This window comes from Pipra filicauda, unplaced genomic scaffold, assembly GCF_003945595.2.
Source record: "Pipra filicauda isolate LSUMZ 115617 unplaced genomic scaffold, ASM394559v2 scaffold62_size3274119_pilon, whole genome shotgun sequence".
NCBI lineage: Eukaryota > Metazoa > Chordata > Aves > Passeriformes > Pipridae > Pipra > Pipra filicauda.
In genome coordinates this window covers 1535893-1556626 of record NW_024104787.1, presented here as the reverse complement: position 1 = coordinate 1556626, position 20734 = coordinate 1535893, and the positions used below count along the sequence as shown (strand labels likewise).

General features: G+C 39.8%; 1 protein-coding gene across 2 annotated transcripts in view; it reads right to left on the bottom strand.

The window, feature by feature from the left end:
* AVL9 (AVL9 cell migration associated) overlaps positions 1–20734 on the bottom strand; it is a 42291-nt gene that overhangs the window by 18518 nt on the left and 3039 nt on the right. The window contains exons 1-8 of one of the 2 annotated variants that reach the window (XM_039388321.1): positions 16670–16693; positions 7238–7358; positions 5358–5443; positions 3519–3590; positions 2626–2715; positions 2183–2249; positions 1485–1525; positions 353–391 (exon numbers count right to left, since the gene is read on the bottom strand). In XM_039388321.1, the coding sequence (XP_039244255.1) occupies positions 353–391; positions 1485–1525; positions 2183–2249; positions 2626–2715; positions 3519–3590; positions 5358–5443; positions 7238–7358; positions 16670–16678 (525 nt within the window). In that variant the 5' untranslated portion in view covers positions 16679–16693. Of the gene's footprint in view, positions 1–352; positions 392–1484; positions 1526–2182; positions 2250–2625; positions 2716–3518; positions 3591–5357; positions 5444–7237; positions 7359–16669; positions 16694–20734 lie in introns of those variants that run through there. The other variant, XM_027729052.2, reaches the window with a different exon arrangement.

Here is a 20734-nt window from a genome sequence, read left to right as displayed (position 1 = left end):
ACGTGCTCTTTTAGGTACCCACCTTTCCTATCAGTTTTTTCATGCAGGTACTTATTTGCATGATGTGTATCCTTTCCTATCTTTTACAGTATGTTAAGTGTCTCTGCTCATATTTCATCACATTTTACTTAGTCTGGCTGGGACAGCTATTAACAAGGCAGAATGTGGACAGCACAGAAGTGAAAGCAAATTTATATGTCAACACCCAGAAGTTACTTTTAGCCTAATAACCCAGCTTATATATTGATGCAAAGTTGTTGGTATTACTTCAGATACTTCTATTTTATTTGTGAAAAAAATTTAACTATTGCATTTGTACTTCAATTACCTGCCTCAGCCCACAAAACATTACCTTTTTCTCTAGAAGAATCAGTTTAAAAAGGATCAGGACCTGAAAAAAACACAGAAAGAAAAAACACAGTGAGTGAACCAGTGCCATTTATCAAAACTACTGTGCAAGCATAATCTCTTATTCAAGGTTTCATGTTAATTACTGCATAACTGTCCAATGATCAAATACATCTGACCAGTGAAAACAAGTGTTCCAGTACCCTTTCTCCATCTGAGCACACAATCAAAAATAGCATGAGATGCACAATAAAAGTGCCCTCCACAAACAAGAACTTTGTCATTTGAATCATACATAGCTTACCAGAAAGAACATGTTGTGCAATTCCAGAATTTTAAAAAACAGTAAACTGCATAAATGTAAAAGAGTTCTTCCACAGAAATACTGAAAAGAATCCACCAAAATACCAAGAATAGCATTCACCTCACCTAATTTTAGTTATCTACAGATGAGGCATCTAGATCAGAAGTGGCTGTACAGACTCTCTACACTCAAGAAAGAACATAGATGCTTCTGGAGCATGACTGGCAGACAAGGTAAACAAAACTGAGTTCTACCTGAAAAATCTACTGAGCAGGTGTAAGTACACCATGAAATCCAGATTCTCAAACTTGTTTCCTTGATGCATCTCAGTTAATAAAAGATTCTAAATGCTATTTGTACCTTAGCTATGTGACACACAATGAATTTCAGTGGTCAACAGGAAAAAGAAGTGCAAGTCCCCTCAGGTTCTACGATGGCAGAAGCTACAAAAATTACAAGATACGAGGAAAAATGCTCCAGGTTGTGTCTGCACAGACTTTAGCAATATTCTTCATCAAATGAGAAATAGAAAGAAACAAGACCACAAATAACCACTTGCACTTTGGGACAGGACTAAAAAATATCACACAAACCTAGAAATCTCCAGAAATCCCTCAGACTGACAAAACTCAGTCTGGAACTTAGTTTCACTGAAGTAATGCAGGTGGAAGGTGAAGGAAAATCAGGAGGCTGTAACCAGAAGAACTTAGGAAACAGTCTTCTTACTCCTACCTCAGGTATGTCTAGACATATTTATTTTTCCTTCCCTCACAAAGCATTTTACTCACTAAAATAGGTGTCGTCCCTTATGTATCTAGCAGAGAATGCCTACCTTGTGTCTGAAGTGGAGAACAAGATCCCGAGGAGACAGACCTGAGATACCAGAAAGGGAGCAATTATTACAATTTAAAAGCCAATAGAGATACTAACTTACTTCTTGTCACCATTTTCAGCAGGAGGAAGAGACCCATTAGGGATTCTATGTGAACCTGGTTATTCCAATAGCACAACTCATACAAAATGCTTTTAATCTTTTGAGCAGGAGCAAGAGTTAAATTGATGATGGAGACAGTAATAATGTGAATAGTTATGCTCTGAGATAACTCCTGTTGGCTGTCACACAACAGTAGGGAAACACTGAAGTAAATACTACACTGTGCATTCAGAAAACACAGGGAAGAGTCAGAATCGGGGGGTACATATCCCAAATAACAGGTACATGAAAGCTTGAGCACCCTACTCTACCAGTTTAACCTAAAAATTAACAAGGTACTGTTTCCCAAAAGCAGACAAGCAGTTACTAGTCAGACTGTTAGGTCAAGAAGTAACATGGCTTTCAACATACAAATACCTCCTATTATGAAAGCAACACTACATTTTACATTTATTTAAATCCATTAATAAAGAAATGCAGGCACACAGACCTCCAGTGCTTAATCTGTTAATACACATAAACAAATTAGCTCAGGAAAGGTATGTGTTGTTTAGAGTAACATTATCTCTGCTGCTTGTACAAAACAAGTCACTTACCAAGATAAACTTGTGACCCTTCTAGCAAAGTACTGCCCAAGGAACTATTCATGTGATCATAGAGTTCCTGTAAAAGTTACAACAAAGGCAAAAAAACCCCCAGAAGCTGTTAATGGCACATGGTCACACAAAACCCAGAATAAATAAAATTCACTTATACTCAAGGATTTCAATGGCTCATTCCAGAAAGAAAGTAAAATTTTACTAATGGAGTCAACGGACATACAGGCTGACAATCATGCTCGTTCTTGCATTTCATTACTAATCAGAAAGTTGACCCTCTGTCAGATTAGGGTAGTACATTTAGTTCATGTTAAGGTACTACAAAAGCTGAAAAACTGAATGACAGAAGCAAAAGGAATATTTGAGCGCTAATTAAAAACACTGAGGTTTTAGCCATACACTGAAAGCTTTGTTCTGCGTGGCCGTTACTGCAAAGTTACCTTTAGAATTGAAATTTGCGAGAAGTCTTTCTCTTCAAAATACGCGTGTGTAATGAGCTGCAGCTTTGCCTGAAGTAACCCATACAATGGCTTGGAAGAAAAACAAACACAAAAGCAAGTGAATAAAACTATGTACTCATTCATTTTGAACTTTAATCTTCTCCCATGCTTACCTTGCAATACTGACACATTATTACACAGAGTTCATGGATGAGCAGTCCTCAGTGACTAACTGTCAGGCATCTTTATCCTGTGCTCATCTTAAATGATAATTCCACGTTCCTTCCATTTGCATGTACCATACCATCACTGAACACCTTTCTGACAAAGTACTTTCCTGCTTTAACACTGCTCATACAGCTCCAGTAATAGTTCTTTCTTCAGCTTTAAGCACAAAAAGAATTTCTGTTCCCTGCATGGTGATCAAGCAGCTTCTGCTGAATAGGTAGAAGTAAAAGATGCTTCTTCAAAACATCTTTTACTGCATGTGTCACCATCTTAAAACCTCTTTCACAGTTGTCAACAGCCACTACCTCCAGTTATTACGCTAGATGATCTTTGAGGTCCCTTTCAACCCTAGCCTCTATGTGATTATACTGGCCAAACCCCTCAGTCCTACCACATGATAAAAGCACTCAAGAAGAATCAATAGATATCCTCATCCCTGACAACAGGCAGGCAGACACTTCTCCAATTACTCTTACAAGAAGAAACAATTCAAGGCAGCTCATTCAAATGCCACAGCCTTTTGATTCAATTTTACTTCAGTATTTTGTTACCCTCCACAATGACTAAGAGATATTTGGAGCCAAGTGTTCCAAATAAGAATATGGAAGAACAGTAATTGTTAATGTTACCTGAAAGTGTCTCGGGAGTTAAACAAACATTCTTACCAGCTGACTGAGGACGCAGACACTTTTCTGTACTGTTTCTCGGGTGATGTCTGCTTGCCGTACTTTTAATGCCTAAGAAATACAAGTATTACAGTATTTTTACCAACACATTATTTCAAAAAGAATGTTTTCACAAGTCGAGTTGTCACATACTACCCCCCTATTTAAACAAAATCCTAAAACTGGCTACCTTTAATGGCGGAATATACAAACCATTAAATGTTTTGCTCTTACTTTTTAGAAGTATGCCCTTACTTTTTCAGAAGGGACAGGCTGGGAAGGAGGGGCACAGGTGTTGTCTCCTATGTTAAGGAATGGACAGATTGTGAAGTGCTGTCTCTGAGAAACAGCCACAAACAGGTTGAGAGCTTGTGGGTAAAAATCAAGGACAAGACCAAAAAGGGACACATCTACCAAGTAAAAAGCACCATAACACTGACATGTTAGAGTCTTATTCATTCTGCCCAGCAAGGGTCCAAATGTGGCTGTGATGATAGGCAAAGGACTGTTGAAAAGACACTAGCATGAGAAAAAGGCAACAGCCCGGAAAAAGCAATGGCATTTAAACTCAGGATAATGTAACAGGAGAGATGTCACAACACAGCACTTGCTCTTCTCTAACATTATCTGTTAAAATGAACCAGATTGTCTTATTCCTAGTCTTTGCCTAGAAATATTTTGCTTCATACTCAGGGATTTTCTTTGAGCAACCCATAAAATAAAGGAGGTATCATCCACAGAATCATCTGCTTTCTCAGGCAGACCAAACAGCCTCAGCATTTTATAGCAAAACTGGAAATGGTGGGACCAGAAATACAGACAAATGGTTCACTTAACTGTACAAACCAGAAAATGTGTGGACTGTGGCCCACATATCATAAATGACAGATGGAAAGAGTGCTAGAGCTGTCATATGAAACACACTGGGTTTTATTTTACTTGTTCCAAAGAGTTCATCTTAAACATCTATTTATCTTCCTGACTGGTTACTAAACAGCATAAACTGGAATCAAGAGCACAATAAAGCCAAGTTATTGCATAGTTAAATAAAGCAAGACTCTAAATCACAGAATACAGTAGACTGGCTGCAAAGATAATGAGTGAACAAAAACCAATGTGGATTTAGTTCAAAAGAAACAGAATTAAAAACTGCAGGTGTAAAATTTCTCCTAAAACTTAAGTAGGAACTTGAAATATAACCAAGGTATGATTAACACAGAGTACATAAATGAGTCTTTTCTTCAGAACATGTAAATTAAAACTCAAACCTACATGCCATCCCAGATTCTTGGCATTTCACTGCAAAAGGAGGTAATTTTAAAAGAAATTTATAATAACTTCTCAAATCTAAGTGCACAGATCATCCTACCATTACTATTTTTGAAAATATGGGCTGATTTTAGTAGATTAGGTACCTAATTTCCTCAGTGTGATCAGGTGCACACTATGGCTTGTCTTGATTTTTCAGCTTTACCACTAAAAGTTCAGTATCAGTAAACAGCTGCCATGAATGGGGAGAATCTGGTCTACTCTGCAAGTGTACTTTTGGCAAAGGAGGTTAGTTGAAGACAAATATCACTACACCTGCACAGTCAGATCCCAAGAAATACTCAAATTCTTCATGGTCACACACTGGAGAAATTTCAACTTTTTCCACCCAGGAGGCCTACTTCCTGGAAACATGACTTGGCCTCCTGACAGACTGACAGCTGCATTTTGCTCCTTGGTGCTGATGCCTGGATTAGCTCTCAAGAAACAAAATATATTTTCCAATCGCCTTGAACATTTCAAAAGATCACTATTTAATTAATATAATTAATTCACAGCTTGGGAAGTTACCTTCGCTTCAATCTGCCTATAGCAAGAGACGCCATACACTGTGGTTCGATCCCCACATCTCGGTGGCAAATGGAAAAACACGGTATCTATGAAAAAGAAAAGACTATTTTGTAAGTCACTAGCAAGAGTTCAGTATATTTATTTTCAGCATCACTTATTTATAAGAGGTTTACTGCTGAAAATACTGGCACGCTTATTTTCTGAAACTTGGGGAGAAAAAAAAAAAAAGGAAAAAGTCACATATAAACCTATGCCTGGACCCAAATTAGTTCTCAAATTGCAAGATATTTTGTGGAAGAATCTCCAGCTGTGCTAATACAGATATTCTGAAAACAGCCTCATGTTTAGCCAAACCTGGCTCCTATAAGTCAGCTGATGGCTTCTCAGAAGCAGCTATTGACAGCAGAGAAGCACTACTGAAACCTACAGGCATGCTACTTCCCCAATTCAGCATGAAGGACCAAAGGCAAGGCACTATGAGTCAAGCTGCACAAGTGGAGAGTGACGCCATTAAGAAGGTAAATGTAATCAAGATAGGAAAGAAAACCCCAACACCAAGGAGGACACATACAGTTGAAAGATCAGAGTAGCTGTTACCACTGCCAAGACAGACATCCATGCACTACCACCACTCTAACAAAAAAGAATTTGTGAAACCCAGTCTTACAGAAAATAATTACTGTCTCCGTGCAAGCACACAATGAAAAATAAAATCTCTATAAAATATGACAAGAGAAAGACTTCCATGGCTTGAGATATACACACACACACACACCTACACACATGCACTTGCTACTACTCGAAGACAGTTGCTAAATCCTAAGTAAAACAGAGGACAACTGTTCGCCTTTCAAAACATGAGTGAAATCTGCTTTCAAACAAACTATTAATTTTTTGTTTGCTTCATAGTAACAAAATGAACAGGAGAGACACAGGTAAGTGCAGCTGCACTTGCTTTTCCTAGCTTTGAATGTACCCTACTTCTCATTATGTATTTAACAATACAGAAATTCTACAAAAATTGTGACCCAGAGTCAGAGAAACTCTTAATTGCTGCTAGGAAGGGGATTATTTTGCTAAGACTTTCTTTGCTTCCAAACAAGGTCTTCAGAAGCTGAAGAATTAGGAAGATAAGTATACAAAAATTAAAAAAAATCTTATTAAAATTAGTGTTAAAGGGTTTCTGTGATTTTTCTCTTTAAAGTGACTTCCTTATTCACTGCTCTGTAGAAAAAAAGATGAAACAACTGAACAAAACTATAAATGTCACAGTGATGAACAATACCACTGCCAAATAAACAAAGAAATAAAAGCAATATTCAACAAAATAAAAACTGCAGTGAACTTGCTGGTAAGTATACGACAAAGGGATATTTCTATCTTCATTCTGCTGACAAATACACTAAAGCTCATGTCATTCTCCTGGCATGAAATGACTTGTACATCATTTTAAGAATCTTAAAATTACTGGAGGAAAAAAAAATCATAATTACGACATACATCACAAAGCTGCATTTCAGAATTTTATTTTTCCCTCACATCAAAACTGGAGTAGGCTTTACTCAAGAGTTTATTCACCCTTCAAAGAACTTCTGAGAAAGCCGGCAGCCTTGCTTTGTGCTAGTACTATACACAATTGATATGCAACCCTTTAGTTTTTATTGACAACTGATTTCTTGATATAGGAGGTACATCTGTATGATCTACTTTTACGTTAAATTTTGAAGTAATGTATCATTGGCAATGTATTTTGCAACTTAAACAAAAAGTGCAGGAAGTCTAATAGTAAAAAGAATCATGGATCAGCTCTCCAGGTATCAGGATTTTTCTCTGGGTTACAGTAGAAGCAGTGCATACAACTTTTCTCTCTCGCTTCTTACCTTCCTGATAGTTGTGAGCGCCATCGGGTAAGGCAAGAAATGGCAAGTACTTCCATTCCTCTGGTAAACTGTGACTGTCATGTCCTTCTCCAGGCTTTAGGGGAGGATAGGAGAATTCAACCTAAACAAACAAATGAAAACAGAGGGGAGGAAAAGAGTTACCAAACAAGCAAGCCTCTGTGATTCAGTCTAGCACCTTTTCTTTACCAATGGTATGAAACAAAGGTTTTCTTCCAGTTAGCATTCCTTGTCTCTTCCTTCAAAGCACCCACAGACTGACTCATTTGGTCCAACTGACAGGCCTCAAGCAGATTTGGCTTCTACAGTGCTTCCACCCAGCCTAATTCCTTTTCCTCAAGAGAAATGAAAAAGATCTTCAAGCAGAAAACATCATCCAGGAGCTGAATACCTTCTTCCTTGTGTGCACAGAGGCAGCAGCACATTGCCACACCCGCAATGTCAACAGGGGTCATTGCTGGTGCACACACATCCTGACATCAGATTTGACTTCTCAGCCCCTCAAGTGCTCGTGACTAGGTCACACTAACATATGCAAGTCTCTCTTTTACCCTACAGGATGCTGAATAGTCTCAGAAACTACATTATCAGCAAAGCACTGCTTTAATGTATTTTTATGTCCCTGACCGCAATGCGTTCTGCACGTTGGCCTAAAGTACCTCCTTCTCCTTTCCCCAAGAAATACCACTTTCCAATTTCACCTTTCATTTATTTGCTATTTACCTGGTTTTCCTAGAAACAGGAACAACCTTTCCATTCCTTGCACTACACTACATGTCTAATACAGATCCTCACAATCAGCATCTTTACAGTACATTCTTCTATTCCTATGGATACCCCTCTGGGTTTCCAGCCATGGCATTTCTTAAATTGCTGAAAGAAATCTAAACACAGATTTATCAGTAAAAGAAATAGTTAATTGATACTGCAACTTCTCTTTAAGGACACTTAGTTATAAAATAGTGAGTTGTAAATCTATACATATAGAAGTTTTCCAGGTATGTATACATGGAAAATAAAAAAGCAAGACAAAGCAAGCATACAGATAATCTCAACATTTGATGGATACTAAAACAATAATAATTATTAAAAAAAAAAAAAGGAGAAAAAAAAACCTGTAAAGGATGACCATACCAAAGAAGAAATAGGAAATAAGAAAAGTGAAATTCTTCACTTTAACACACGGTGTCACTCTGTCTGCAACCGTTAACAACTTAAGAAAAAAGCACATCGGACAAGAAAACATCACAAGAAATCAATCTTGCTATTTGCTGTATTAATTTCAAGTTTTCCTATTCCTTGCTATGGTGTGTTGACCCTGGCTGGACACCAGGTTCCCACCAAAGCTGTTCTATCACTCCCCTCCTCAGCTGGGCAGGAGTGAGAAAATAACAATGCAAGGCTCACAGGTCAAGATAAGGGCAGGAGGAATCACTCAGCAATTACTGTCATAAGAAAAACAGACCTGACTTGGGGAAATTAGTTTTTTACCAATAAAATCCAAGTAGGATAATAAGAAATGAACCCAAATCTTGAAAACACCTTCTCCCCACCCCGAGGTAGGTTAAGTCTTTCTTGGACTTAACTTTAGTCCCAGTTCTCTACCTTCTCCCCCCAGCAGTGCAGGGGCACAGGAAGGGGGTCTGTGGTCAGATCATCACACATTGTCTCTGCTGCTGTTTCTTCCTTAGGGAGAGGTCTCCTTCCCCTGCTCCAGCATGGGGTCCCTCCCACGGTAGACTGTTCCATGAACTTCTCCAATGTGAGTCTTTCCCACAGGCTGCAGTTCTTCTTCATGAACTGCTACAGTGTGGGTCCCTTCCTCAGGGTGCAGTCCTTCAGGAACAGACTCCATCATGGAGTCCTGCCAGGAGCCTATTCCAGGATAGGCTTCCCATGGGGTCACAGCCTTCCCTGGACTTTCACCTGCTCTGGTGTCCAGTTGTCTACGGGCTGCAGGTGGATTTCTGCTCCCCCGTGGACCTCCATGGACTGCAGGGGCACAGCTGCCTCACTGTAGTCTTCACCACGGGCTGCAAGGGAATCACTGCTCTGCACCTGGAGCACCTCCTCCCCCTCCTTCTCCACCGACCTTGGTGTATGCAGGGATGTTTCTCTCACATACTCTCACTCCTCTATTCTCTGGCTGCAATTTGCTTCTGTGCAATAACTTACTTTCCTTCTTAAATACATTATCCCAGAGGTGCTACCACCACCCATGATGGCCTGGGCCCTGGCCAGCGGCAGGTCTGTCTTGGTTCTGTCAGACATGGGGAAGCTTTGGGCAGCCACTCACAGAATCCACCCCTGTAGCTCCCCTGCTACCAAAACCTGGCCCATGCCAACCCAATACACTCGTATTATAAAAGAGTTCTTGAAAATATCCACAAAAAGATAAAAGGTCTGGCGAAAGAACAAAGTCCTGAGCTAAAGGTAAGTAATCCACAAAGACCAATTGGACAACAGAGTAGAAAAAAAGGTATGCAATAGAAAAAGGATTAATTTTGGAAAGGGAAGGAAGAAAAAATCCAGACCTGGACTTGTAGTTAGCTATCAAGAATCCACAGTCTTTTAAACAAAATATGCCATTAAGCAAAACAGAAGAGCATCTGACTTTCAAATGAGAGACAAACTGGAAGTAGCATCCATACAAGGAGCAGAGAAACTGTCTGCCATTTAGTACACACATACATCCTGAGAATTCCCTACTCTTTTCAAATCACAGATTATAAGAAAATTAAAATGCTCGAAGCTTCATGAAAATGTCTACAATACCATACCATTTGCTGCTGTTCAGACTCAAACTGCCTGGCTGAAGACACTGTTTACATATTTATTACTGGACTCTCACAGGAGGAACACCTTTAGCAGTAAATAAAGCACAGTTCCTAAGTTTTAAAACATAGTCAAGGAGCATCTACACTCATGTTCTCTATCAGATATTTTATTTCACTGCATGGCCAACAGAGAGGGATTCAGATTCGTCCTCTGTAGGAGCTTCTTCCCTTTGAATACAGAGGAAACTCTGAGTCCCTTAGATTCTAGCGAATACCTTCAAAACATCATTCCTGACAGGGAAATACTATAAGTAAGGATCTAAGACATCATTGTTTTCAAGCACTTACAGAACTACAATTGTATTTTGCATTCCAGACAAAATAATGAATTAGAAGACAAATTTAAAGGAAAGAAGAGTAGGACAAGTTAAGCTATATGAAAAACATATATTCACTAAGGAATATTCCTTTTTCAAGTCCAGAATAAAGCCGAGACATGTGGCTCCTGTGTTCTTTTGACAGCGTGAAATTTGCTGAAGAACTACTTTGTTCTAGCTCACAATATGCTATCAACACCTCAGCTGCTATCAGATAATCCCAGGAACAGGGATTTCTGCAGGCTCTGTCTGTTCCAAATTCAACAAACTGAACAGGCATTAGTGATACCGATGATAATCTTGTTTTCAATTAGTCTGCTTCTTGCAAAAATGTGTTTTAACAAATTTCTGTATGCATGTGTGTGTATAAGGAAGAAGATTACAAAGCTCAATCATATTTAAGATTGCTTAAGTGACCCTAAATAATGTATTTTACAGATATACTTTATGATAGTCCTGATTTACATTATGACATACTATTCCTCTTCCTCCCCAAGAGGATCCATGTATGAAGTACACTGGTTTCTACGGAGGAATCACATTTGTGTAGTTTAACAGATTGCTGCTTGTAGAAGTACTGCTGAAAGGAGGGAAGTAACAAACAAGCAGGAAAAAGGACAATCCAACAGCAAGGAGAGCATGCAATGCCCTGGAAGACTTTCTTCCATCCCTCCTCCAACTTAGGAGTTCTCAGTGATGAGAAAGCTCGACTTTTTGAAATTCAATGAGTAGCCACTGCAGGTGGGATTCATGTCAGCTGAGGCAGTTTTCCTAAGCATTCTGCATAGCCAGAGAAAATAGACACCTGCAAAGGATGATTCATCTGATATGTTTCTTTCCATCATCTCTGAAGATAGCTAGCTCAGGCTTCTAGCTCTAACTTGCACAGTGAATTAATGTACATGAAACTCACTCTAACTGTTCCCCCCATCCTCTAGATGTTCTGCTTGATTTCTACAGCTCAGTTTGCAGATTTGCATCAATTGCAGTTAGGAATCCTTTGCACAGAAGGAAATCACTATTTCAAAACCAAGGTATTATAAGAATATTGAGTAGCCTTAAAAAAAACCCCCAAAACAGAAACGGCTGAAACGTCACAGTTCTTGAAAATCTTGAAACTGAGCAGCGCACATGTACACAGGTGATATTAATGGAGGGACAGAGAATCTCAGTTCTATCATTTCTGAGGTTCTGAACAGCTGGAGTCTAAGTAAGAACCTTCTCTCAGCCTGTGTGTGCAAGCTGTACAGTGTGGTGTTCCTAGGGAAGGTAACTTAAAAAGTTATTTTCTTCTCCCCTTCCACCTTAAACCCAAGACAAACCACCACAGGGGGATGGGACTACTGAAGAAACCTGTCTCACACCTTTTTTCCCCCCTCTTCACAGAATGAAGAAAGAGGAGCTCATTTTTTCTATTCAAGTATAATGGCTTTTTATGTAACTCCACGTATACATGCATGTGCATGCATAAAAATGCACTTCAACTTCCCTGTTTGTCATTAATATATGTGTGCATTACAAAAATGCCTGCAAATAAGAGAAACAAAATCTTTCAATAAAGCTCAGTAGTCAAGAGGAACAAAGAAATACATGCAAGTTTTCAGAGCTGACTGCCGAATTTTACAGTTTTTTGCCTCCTCAATTGAATTAAACAAGACTCCTCAACAAATGAAATTCAAATTCAAAGCTAAACTCCCCAGAGATTTCAAAATAAACTACATAAAACATGAACTAGTATCTCCACACATTTCTTACTCTTCCAAGTGTCATGGATATTCATTCCAGCTGAAAATATTGCTCACACCTGTCAAGGGGTTTTGATGGCAATGCTTTCTGCCTGCCCAGACTGTCATGTTTTGCAAGCAGACAGCTCCTGATGGATTTCAGAGCTAAAATCAATACAGAATATTGTCTTGGGATCTAGGGGAGAAACAAAATAGACAAAATACTTAAACAGTTGTGAATTACCAACTTCAAATATTATTTTAAAAAAACTCCCTAAACTGAAGTACAACTGAACTTCTGAAGCTGACATTTTTTATTTTTCTGTAATTCTTCTGCATTAACTAACCTTTTATATGCAGTTTGTATTGAATGTATCTAGTTAGGATATAAAGCACCTACAGACACTCAGTCCTATCTTGTTTGTGGAAAAAAAAATTTAAAAAAGTACCAGGCAACCTGTTAAATTACTACACACTCATTAACACATAGCAAGAAAAGATGAGTGCAGGCAAGGAAAAATGTATTTCACTTCCTACATTTAGGGACAAACATGATAGCTTTTTTTTAAGAAAAATGCATTGACATTGTCTTCTACTAAATTCCAAGTACAAAATCAAAAGAGAGGTTAAAGAAGAATGCTGACAAAAGAGAAATTTCCAAAATATACATGTATGTCCACCTAAACTCGCACTCTCAAATACCGGATGTGTAGTTGGCATTAATTTTTGGTGAACTTTATACTCAGGTAAGATTGTTCTCAGTGAAAAGAGTTAAAGTGTTAGCAATCACAGTAAGAATAAAATCCTCAGTGAACACTAAATAGTGATAATTTAAAATGTGCTGGTAAGTCAGTATAACCTCCCCATCCTCCCCACTTCATCTACTATCACATGTTCAAAATACTCCACTTACAAGTGGAGTGACTCTTACATAGAACAGTCACAATATAAACTCACTTGCTACATTCCTATTTAGAAAATCTTTTCCCTTTATAAATCATTACAACACATTTAATATCAAGGACACCAACCCTTCCATATGTTGAGTACTGAGTTTAACACTAAGCAGCAGTAATCAAAAAATCCAATAGGTTAAAATTACAGCTTAAACTTGAGACCTCTTTTCATACAAGTCAGTATTTGTTTTTCAGTTGACATAGAGATTTCTAAAATCAGTTTTCTTGATTTATTAGTCCTAGCATAGCAAGACCCAGAGAAGACCAGCACACCAATGATTTTATCTGAATTACCATAACAACCGCAGTACACAGCCAAATGAAAATCTAAGAGCATTGTTTGTCTTTCAGCATTGAGAACAATTTATTATTTAAATAATAATTTAGTCAGACTTAAATGACAAACCTTCCCCATTGCTGCATGGCAGAATCAATGGATCAGGACCTACAAGCTTAAGAGCCCATCCACCTAACAATGCCTATGCAGTAATATGACCTCTAACAGCAGATTTTTAATATGTTATACATTTATATAAATATTATTATTTGTATCAACTATGTATAACATACATGTATATAAATATAAAAATATATATGAAGAATACATATGACAAAAATTTATATAAATATATTTAAAAATCCACTACATACACACACAGTAACAGTGAAAGAAATCCTTGTATTACAAAGAGGCAGAGCACAGTCTTTTCTATCCCTTCAGTTACTGAAGCTGGAACTTCCTCACGTTCCCAGCATTGCTAAAGCTATTGAGTGGCCACTTACACAAATTCTAAGACACCATTAGTATGGCTACAGATGCACAATATAACCATTCAAGTTTTCTTCAAAAACTCTGACTGGATCAGTAAACCTCTGACTCTTACTTAGACCCTTAAAAGATAAAACAACCTGAAACACCAAAACCTTTGTTTTTGAAGTCACGCTAGTGTGCGTTCTACACACTCTTTCCAATTGCTTAACACTTTACTTTTACAGTCATACAGTTCAAGTCCTACGTAAATTGTGTGCTTTGGAACTTTGACTCCTATCAATCTCTTCAGTAAGAATGTAAATAACAACACAAAAACCCCCACACACTCCTCCCAGAAAATGAACATAATATTACCGCAACCATTCCAGCCAAGGGGAGTTGCTCTGTGCCATCAAGAGAGGACTTTGTGCTGTTACAGAAAGCAAGTTAGAATTCATACAGGATGAACCCTTGAGAAGGCACAAGTTGCCAGAGAGAGCAAACTCCTTGATGAAACAAGTGAGGGCACCCTTAGCTCTACCCCTGACAGATGTCTGCCCAGCACAGCAGCCAGTATAGACTGGGGTCAGCAGCAGCCAGTTTTTCACCCGCACAACCTGCTGCACCCACTGGCTCTTAATGAACACACCCAGCTACAGGGACTGGTGGCACTTCCTCTCCCCAGGGACAGCACCCACACCTCATCACCCACAAGACTCAGATGTGCATCCTTTCCTCAGCTCTGCTGCATGCCCAGGTTCCCACTAGAATGGAGCTGGCAACAAGCTGACAAATGGTACAGTGAATCCAGCATTCCCTGGGAAAATGGAGGACCAGGACAGCAGGCATGCTTTGAAGCACTTATACTCATCAGTTTAGAAACAGCCATTGTGTGTAATTCATACAGCATCTACTGCTGAACTGGTGCAGTCCAAGCGAGCCATCACCTTGTCTTACGAGCCAACAAGCCTTAAGGCTTTTCAGCACGGATGTCTGTCGGGCACAGAATGGCTCTTAGTGAATTTGTTCCTTCCTTACAAGTTTTAACATCAGATTTACTCCTGAGAATGAGCAAATCTGGCTCACTATCAAGTATGAGGCTGAGAAGCTACGTAAACACAGTAACAAAATGAAGTACAGAACATACTCTGCCCTTGGTAACCCCCAGGAAGCAGGCAGCCCCACATCCTGCCCCCCAGCATGTTGGAGCAGGCAAGGAACTTGCTTTTAAATCTTGCATCCACAACTTTCTGAGAGAGCTTTTAGAAACAGCATTCTGCTTAGGTGTATTGATTCAGCACCACATACAAGCTAAGAGATGGATTACCAAAATTAGGCACATATTGTCAAATAAGGCAATATTAGGACAGGGAACACAAAGTTGAGCCTTGCAAGTTCCGTTATGCTCTGGTTGGAGTGACCTCTGTTGGATGACTGTGCAGCTTTGAACCTCCCTCTATTCTGTATGTATGTAAATTACATTGCCACCTTTATACAGGTGCTGAGAGCTCAAGTTACAATTCAGAAAACATTCTGAAATAGGCAGATGAAAGGTGCAGCAGAAGTTCAGAAATACCTATTTTACTGATTTAGCATTCATTTATTTACTAAAGAGAAAGGTCAAGATTGCTGCTGCAGAATGTTTAAATAACTACTCAGATGTTATGACATATACAAAGAACAGACAGATCATAAGACAACAGTTAACTATGATGACTATGGGAAGCATTACATAACTGCAAATGGCTATTTAGGAACCTTCTCTGAACTCACACATCACGGCAACTATGGAGAAAACACCCTGCATGGAACCCTTGAAAGAACTACTTTACTTCCTGGTTGGGGCTTCACAGAAGCAATTGTAAGATTATCAAAGCATAGGGCTCTTTCAAGCTTGAAAAACTAATCAAAGAAATGAAACAAAGAAATAAAGAAAAATCAACCATACCTGGGAGTTCTTGAACAATGACCACTAAATACCAAGTTAGTGGATTACACAGACATGCAAAAAGTGGAACTCATCATTAACTCTACACAAGAGATCAGAATCAGTGGCACTGTTGACAGAAGTACGTGTACTCACCAATGTGTCGTGTATTTAAAATGATCAGCATCCCGTGCCAGTTAGTATCTCTAATAAAACCTAGAAGCTTCTTTCAAAGTTACCACCTGTTGAACGTAATCAAATCCATGTATTTTAGACAAAAGACTAATCTTTGTATATGCTATGATTAATTTCATCTGGAGATTTCATGCTCATAGCAGTCTTTTAAAGTGCTTTAATGTTGTTACAAGAAGGGAACAAAACCAAAGGAATTGTGCTAATCTTTACAGGTTATCATCAACAGAAGCAGGAACAAAGCACTTTTGCTTGATTCCAGCCTAGTTCCTTTTCAAGTTATTTTTGTTTCTGTTGTTCCTTTAACAGGATTTTGTGTAATCACTAGACAAGATTACCTACTGCATAAAACCTACCTACCGTGCTCCTCCAAAACAAAGACACAAGAACTGTAGAGACAAAAAAAGCATACACTTCACTGCTACGTTTAAGCACACCTAACAGAATGACAACAACTACTAGGGTAACAAATATAAAAAAAGGAGAAGAAAGTAATTCTCCAGTAAATCAGAGCCCTAGAAGAAAGACAGCAAGCAAAACGGGGACTGAGACAAGCTAGAAGTGTTCCCCTGAATTTTTCTGCCTGCAGAATCTAATGAAGAGAACGACTTCAGTATTTCCCTCTCAAAAAGAAGCACTACAATCAAGGGCACAGGAGATCTGGAAATGTAGGCAGCTCTCGAAAGCATTGATAAAAAGTGCAGACTGACCTCGCTCATTCCTTAGACATCTCCTAATTCTGCAAAGTCAAGCCTAACTTGCCAACATTTCTGCTTGAAGACACAGGCTCCCTAGAAAAAAGTAAAAAGGGTCATACACGGATTGCTTGAGCCATGTTACGTGCTGATTTCTGCATATTGTAATAAGCACCACCTTCCAGAGCTCAAGTACTGGAAGCTCTCAGAAGACAAGGAGCACATACACAACTCAGTAAAGGAAGAAGTCTTAAAGGGCATTCTTACCTCTCAGATCATATTCAGGCTCTCCTCTTAAACTGGGTATCAGCTGTGTGATTCCTGCTTTTAGATTTCCTTTGCATGCCAGAAAGAAAACCTTTGCTCAGGCAAGAAGGGGGGACTGATCTTCAAGCACAGTCCACACAAAACCAGTCCCACACAGACAAGCAATTCAGACAGTGTTTTGGAGAAAGCAAACATCACACATTAAAAAGTTCAAGTACCCTGAAGATCCTTAGGACAAACTTCAGGATTCCAGGGGAATATGCCTTTCAGTATTTACAATAATCCACTCCCATACCTGTGGGAGTTTTAAATGTCATTCTCCACAGGAGTACACAGAAGTAGGTCAAGATGCGCTGCCGTTAATTTACAGATCAAGGATCCCAAGCAAACAAAAGTGACTGGCAGTGTGAGCGGCCCAGGACACACACAGTAATTCTTCGCTTTCCCTACTACACAAGATGTAATTTTTTTTTTCACAACACAGTAAGAAATATGTATGTTAAAGAAAGTCAAAAGCAACATGGAATAATTTCAAGCCCTTAGGAGGCTACGTGAGACAATGGTCACCTGCTGCACAAGGTCAGCATCGATGTGCAGAACTGGTCAGGACACTGGGTGCAGAAAAGCTGTTCCTTGCCCCAAATGAAGTGAGATTATGTGTGGCCTGAGTGGTGTTGACACAGAGCCTGAGTTTACTCAGATACAATTAGCCTCAAAGCCTCACAGCATCAGTAGAAGGTGGGGATTGTTGTGGCAAGTCAGGCAGTACAGTAGCAAAGGGACCACGTACTTCCTCAGCAACCAGCCTGGGGATCACAGGGACTTGTGCTGAGCTCTTTACCCACAAGTTTTTCCAGCTTTGTTGAGTTTTTTCCTTCCTCTCCTTTGCAAATACATCAGTTCTCTTTTTAACTCTGCCTTCAAAATTAATTATTTCTGGAGTACTCGTGATATTTTAAGCCTTCCTACACCCTCAGAGACTATCATCTCTCTGCCTCCCCACGTAAATAAAGCTTGGAGACAGAGCTCAAACGAGGATCATGGTACACATGATCACTGCTAGAGAACTGCATCTCAGGACTTTCAGTCTTCTACCTTCACCATAAGCAAAGGTCTTTCCCCATATTTTTCAACACAATTTGCATCTGCTAGTTGAGCTCTGTTCAGCTTACATTTTGCTAAAGAACTCTATTCTAAGGTAGATAAGGACTTTCCACACCACTTGATGCTTTCAAAAATTAAAATGTTGTAAGGAAAATTTAGTGCTTTATCACTCACTTGTAATGAGAGAAAGCATTTCACAATTCTGGAAAAAAAAGCCCACAACACTTTCCCTTTATCTGCTCTGAAATCACTAGTCACCCACTACTACAGTTCCTCAAAAACATTGAGGAATTTGTTATCAGCCACTCCAGAAGAAAGGCACAAACAGCCCTGAAATCCAAGTCTTATCACCCTATACTGAAGCAGGAGATCAACAGAACACAACAAGAGCCAGGCAGCTGGACCAGTAACCTGTTCATAAGTTACTGGATCAGTAAGTAATGAGCTGAGAAGCTACAGATACTCCAGAACACATAACACGATTTCTGTAGCAGGTTTCCCCTATTATCACTTTATGCCTCAATGCTTTTGTGCCTTCAGTCCTGTAGAGCCCTGTGAAGAGTGTAGAAACTCCTCCCACACCAAAACCACATGTTTGACATTAATGGACAAGAGCTGAAGAAACTACATATGAAGAAGGTCTGTGTTTGCTGTTCCTTTTTCCTGAGGCTATTCCTCTTATCCATAGCAAAGAGGGATAAAAAAAGCAATTTTCGATGTTTGTCACTTCATTTCAGGTGAATGAAAATCACGATCAAATGAATACTGCCCATAACCTCCACCCACTGCAGGACATTTACTACTTAATGACTCAGTGAGGAGGGTTCCCATAAGTCAGCCAGTCTGTACAAAGGCAAGAAACCAGTCACAGTGCCCGCTTCCTGCCAATTGTCATTCCCTTCCTTAATGGACCTGTTGAAAGCATGTCAAATACTAGGTGGACCTAGTAGTTTGCAGCCAAGTTTCTCCTCCCATTTTCTGAGCACTCTGCCATAACTCCCTCTAATCCTTGGCCAAGAGAGACAGTAACCAGCACTTTTTGAATATCTTGTTGGATTCGCAGTTCAACGAGGCCCAAAGAAGCAGGATGGCAACCCGAGCATGTAAACAAACAAAAGCCTGCAGCCTCTCCAAAAGCTTACTCCCTACTTGCTAGAGAAAACTCCTCCCAATGTGTTCAGGGGTTTTAGTGCTGCTTTCAGACAGCACAAAGCCTTCATGACAGTGAATGGCAACCCCAAGCTTTTAACGATTTCCCAGGAAACTGCATCCCCAGACTAAATAATGTACACATGGTAAAACTTCACTGTCTCTTGCATTTCAGCAAAAAGACCCCCAGTAGAACAGAAGGCCCTTGGAAGGAGCATGGGGAACAACCACGACACTGGTGTTCTCAATCTAAAGGCTCACAGAAACAGATTTCCCCTGACTTTCCTTCTCCTTCAGAAAAAAATGCATATGGATTGGTTTTCAAGTCTATGGAAGGAAAAGATACATTTCCAAACTGTACATCAAGGTCTTTGCTCTTGTTTCTTATCCTTTAAATTAATCAACAGGAAGAGCTGCACGTTTCAGGTAATGAAGCCTCAGAGGGAAAGTCAGCTAATGAAAGACCTAGCATCAAGAATCCTGTCAAAAATCCTAACTCAACATGCATTTCCTAGTAAGACTACAGAGAAAAAGAGATGGAAATAGAAACCAAAAGGAGCCTTCTCAGGCAAACTAGGTCAGTTCCTGTTAGGACAGGCAAGCTGGCTCTATGGCCTCTCTATCTAGAGCTCCCCACATTCACTCTGAATGATGCCCGCTTGAGCGCTGCTGTGGACCTTTGCTTTTCTGCACCTCGCGGTTTCACGTAGGCAGTCTGCAACACACACGCAGATGGTTTGTACCCACTTGCTCTTGTGCCAACACTGTCATTTAGATGAAAGGGTTGGTTTTTCCTCCTCATTTTTCGCTTTCCAAGAGTCTCTTGGAATACAGCTGCATGTAATGAATGAATACTTCAAAGACCATTATCAGTACTTCAAAGGTTATTGTGAGCAGCCCTGCAGAGAAGGACTTGGGGATGATGGTTGATGAAAACCTCAACATAAGCCAGCAGTGTGCACTTGCAGTCCAGAAAGCTGACTGAATCCTGGGCTGCATCAAAAGGAGCATGGCCGGCAGGGCAAAGGAGGTGATTCTGTCTCTCTACTCTGCTCTCATGAGACCCCACCCAGAGTACTGCCTGCATACAGTTCTGATGCCCCCAGCATAAGCAGGACATGGAACTGTTGTAGCAAGTCCAGAGGAGGGCCACAAAGTTGACAAGGAGACTGGAGCACCTCCTCTACAAAGACAGGCTGAGAAAGTTTGGGCTGTTCAGCCTAGAGAAGAGAATGTTGCATGGAAACCTCACAGCAACCTTCCAGTATCTGAAGGGGGCCTACAGGGAAGCTGGAGAAGAACTCTTCATCAAGAATTGTAGTGACAGGACAAGGAGTAAATGGGTTCAAACTGAAGAGGAGAAATTGATGTTAGATACACGAAGAAATTCTTTTCTGTGAGGGTGGTGAGGCACTGGAACAGGTTGCCCAGAGAAGTTGTGGGTGCCCCATCCCTGGAGTGTTCAAGGACAGGCTGGATGGGGCTCTGAGCAACCTGGTCTAGTGGAAGGTGTCCCTGCCGCAGGAGGGCTGGAACTAGATGATCTTTAAGGTCCCTTAC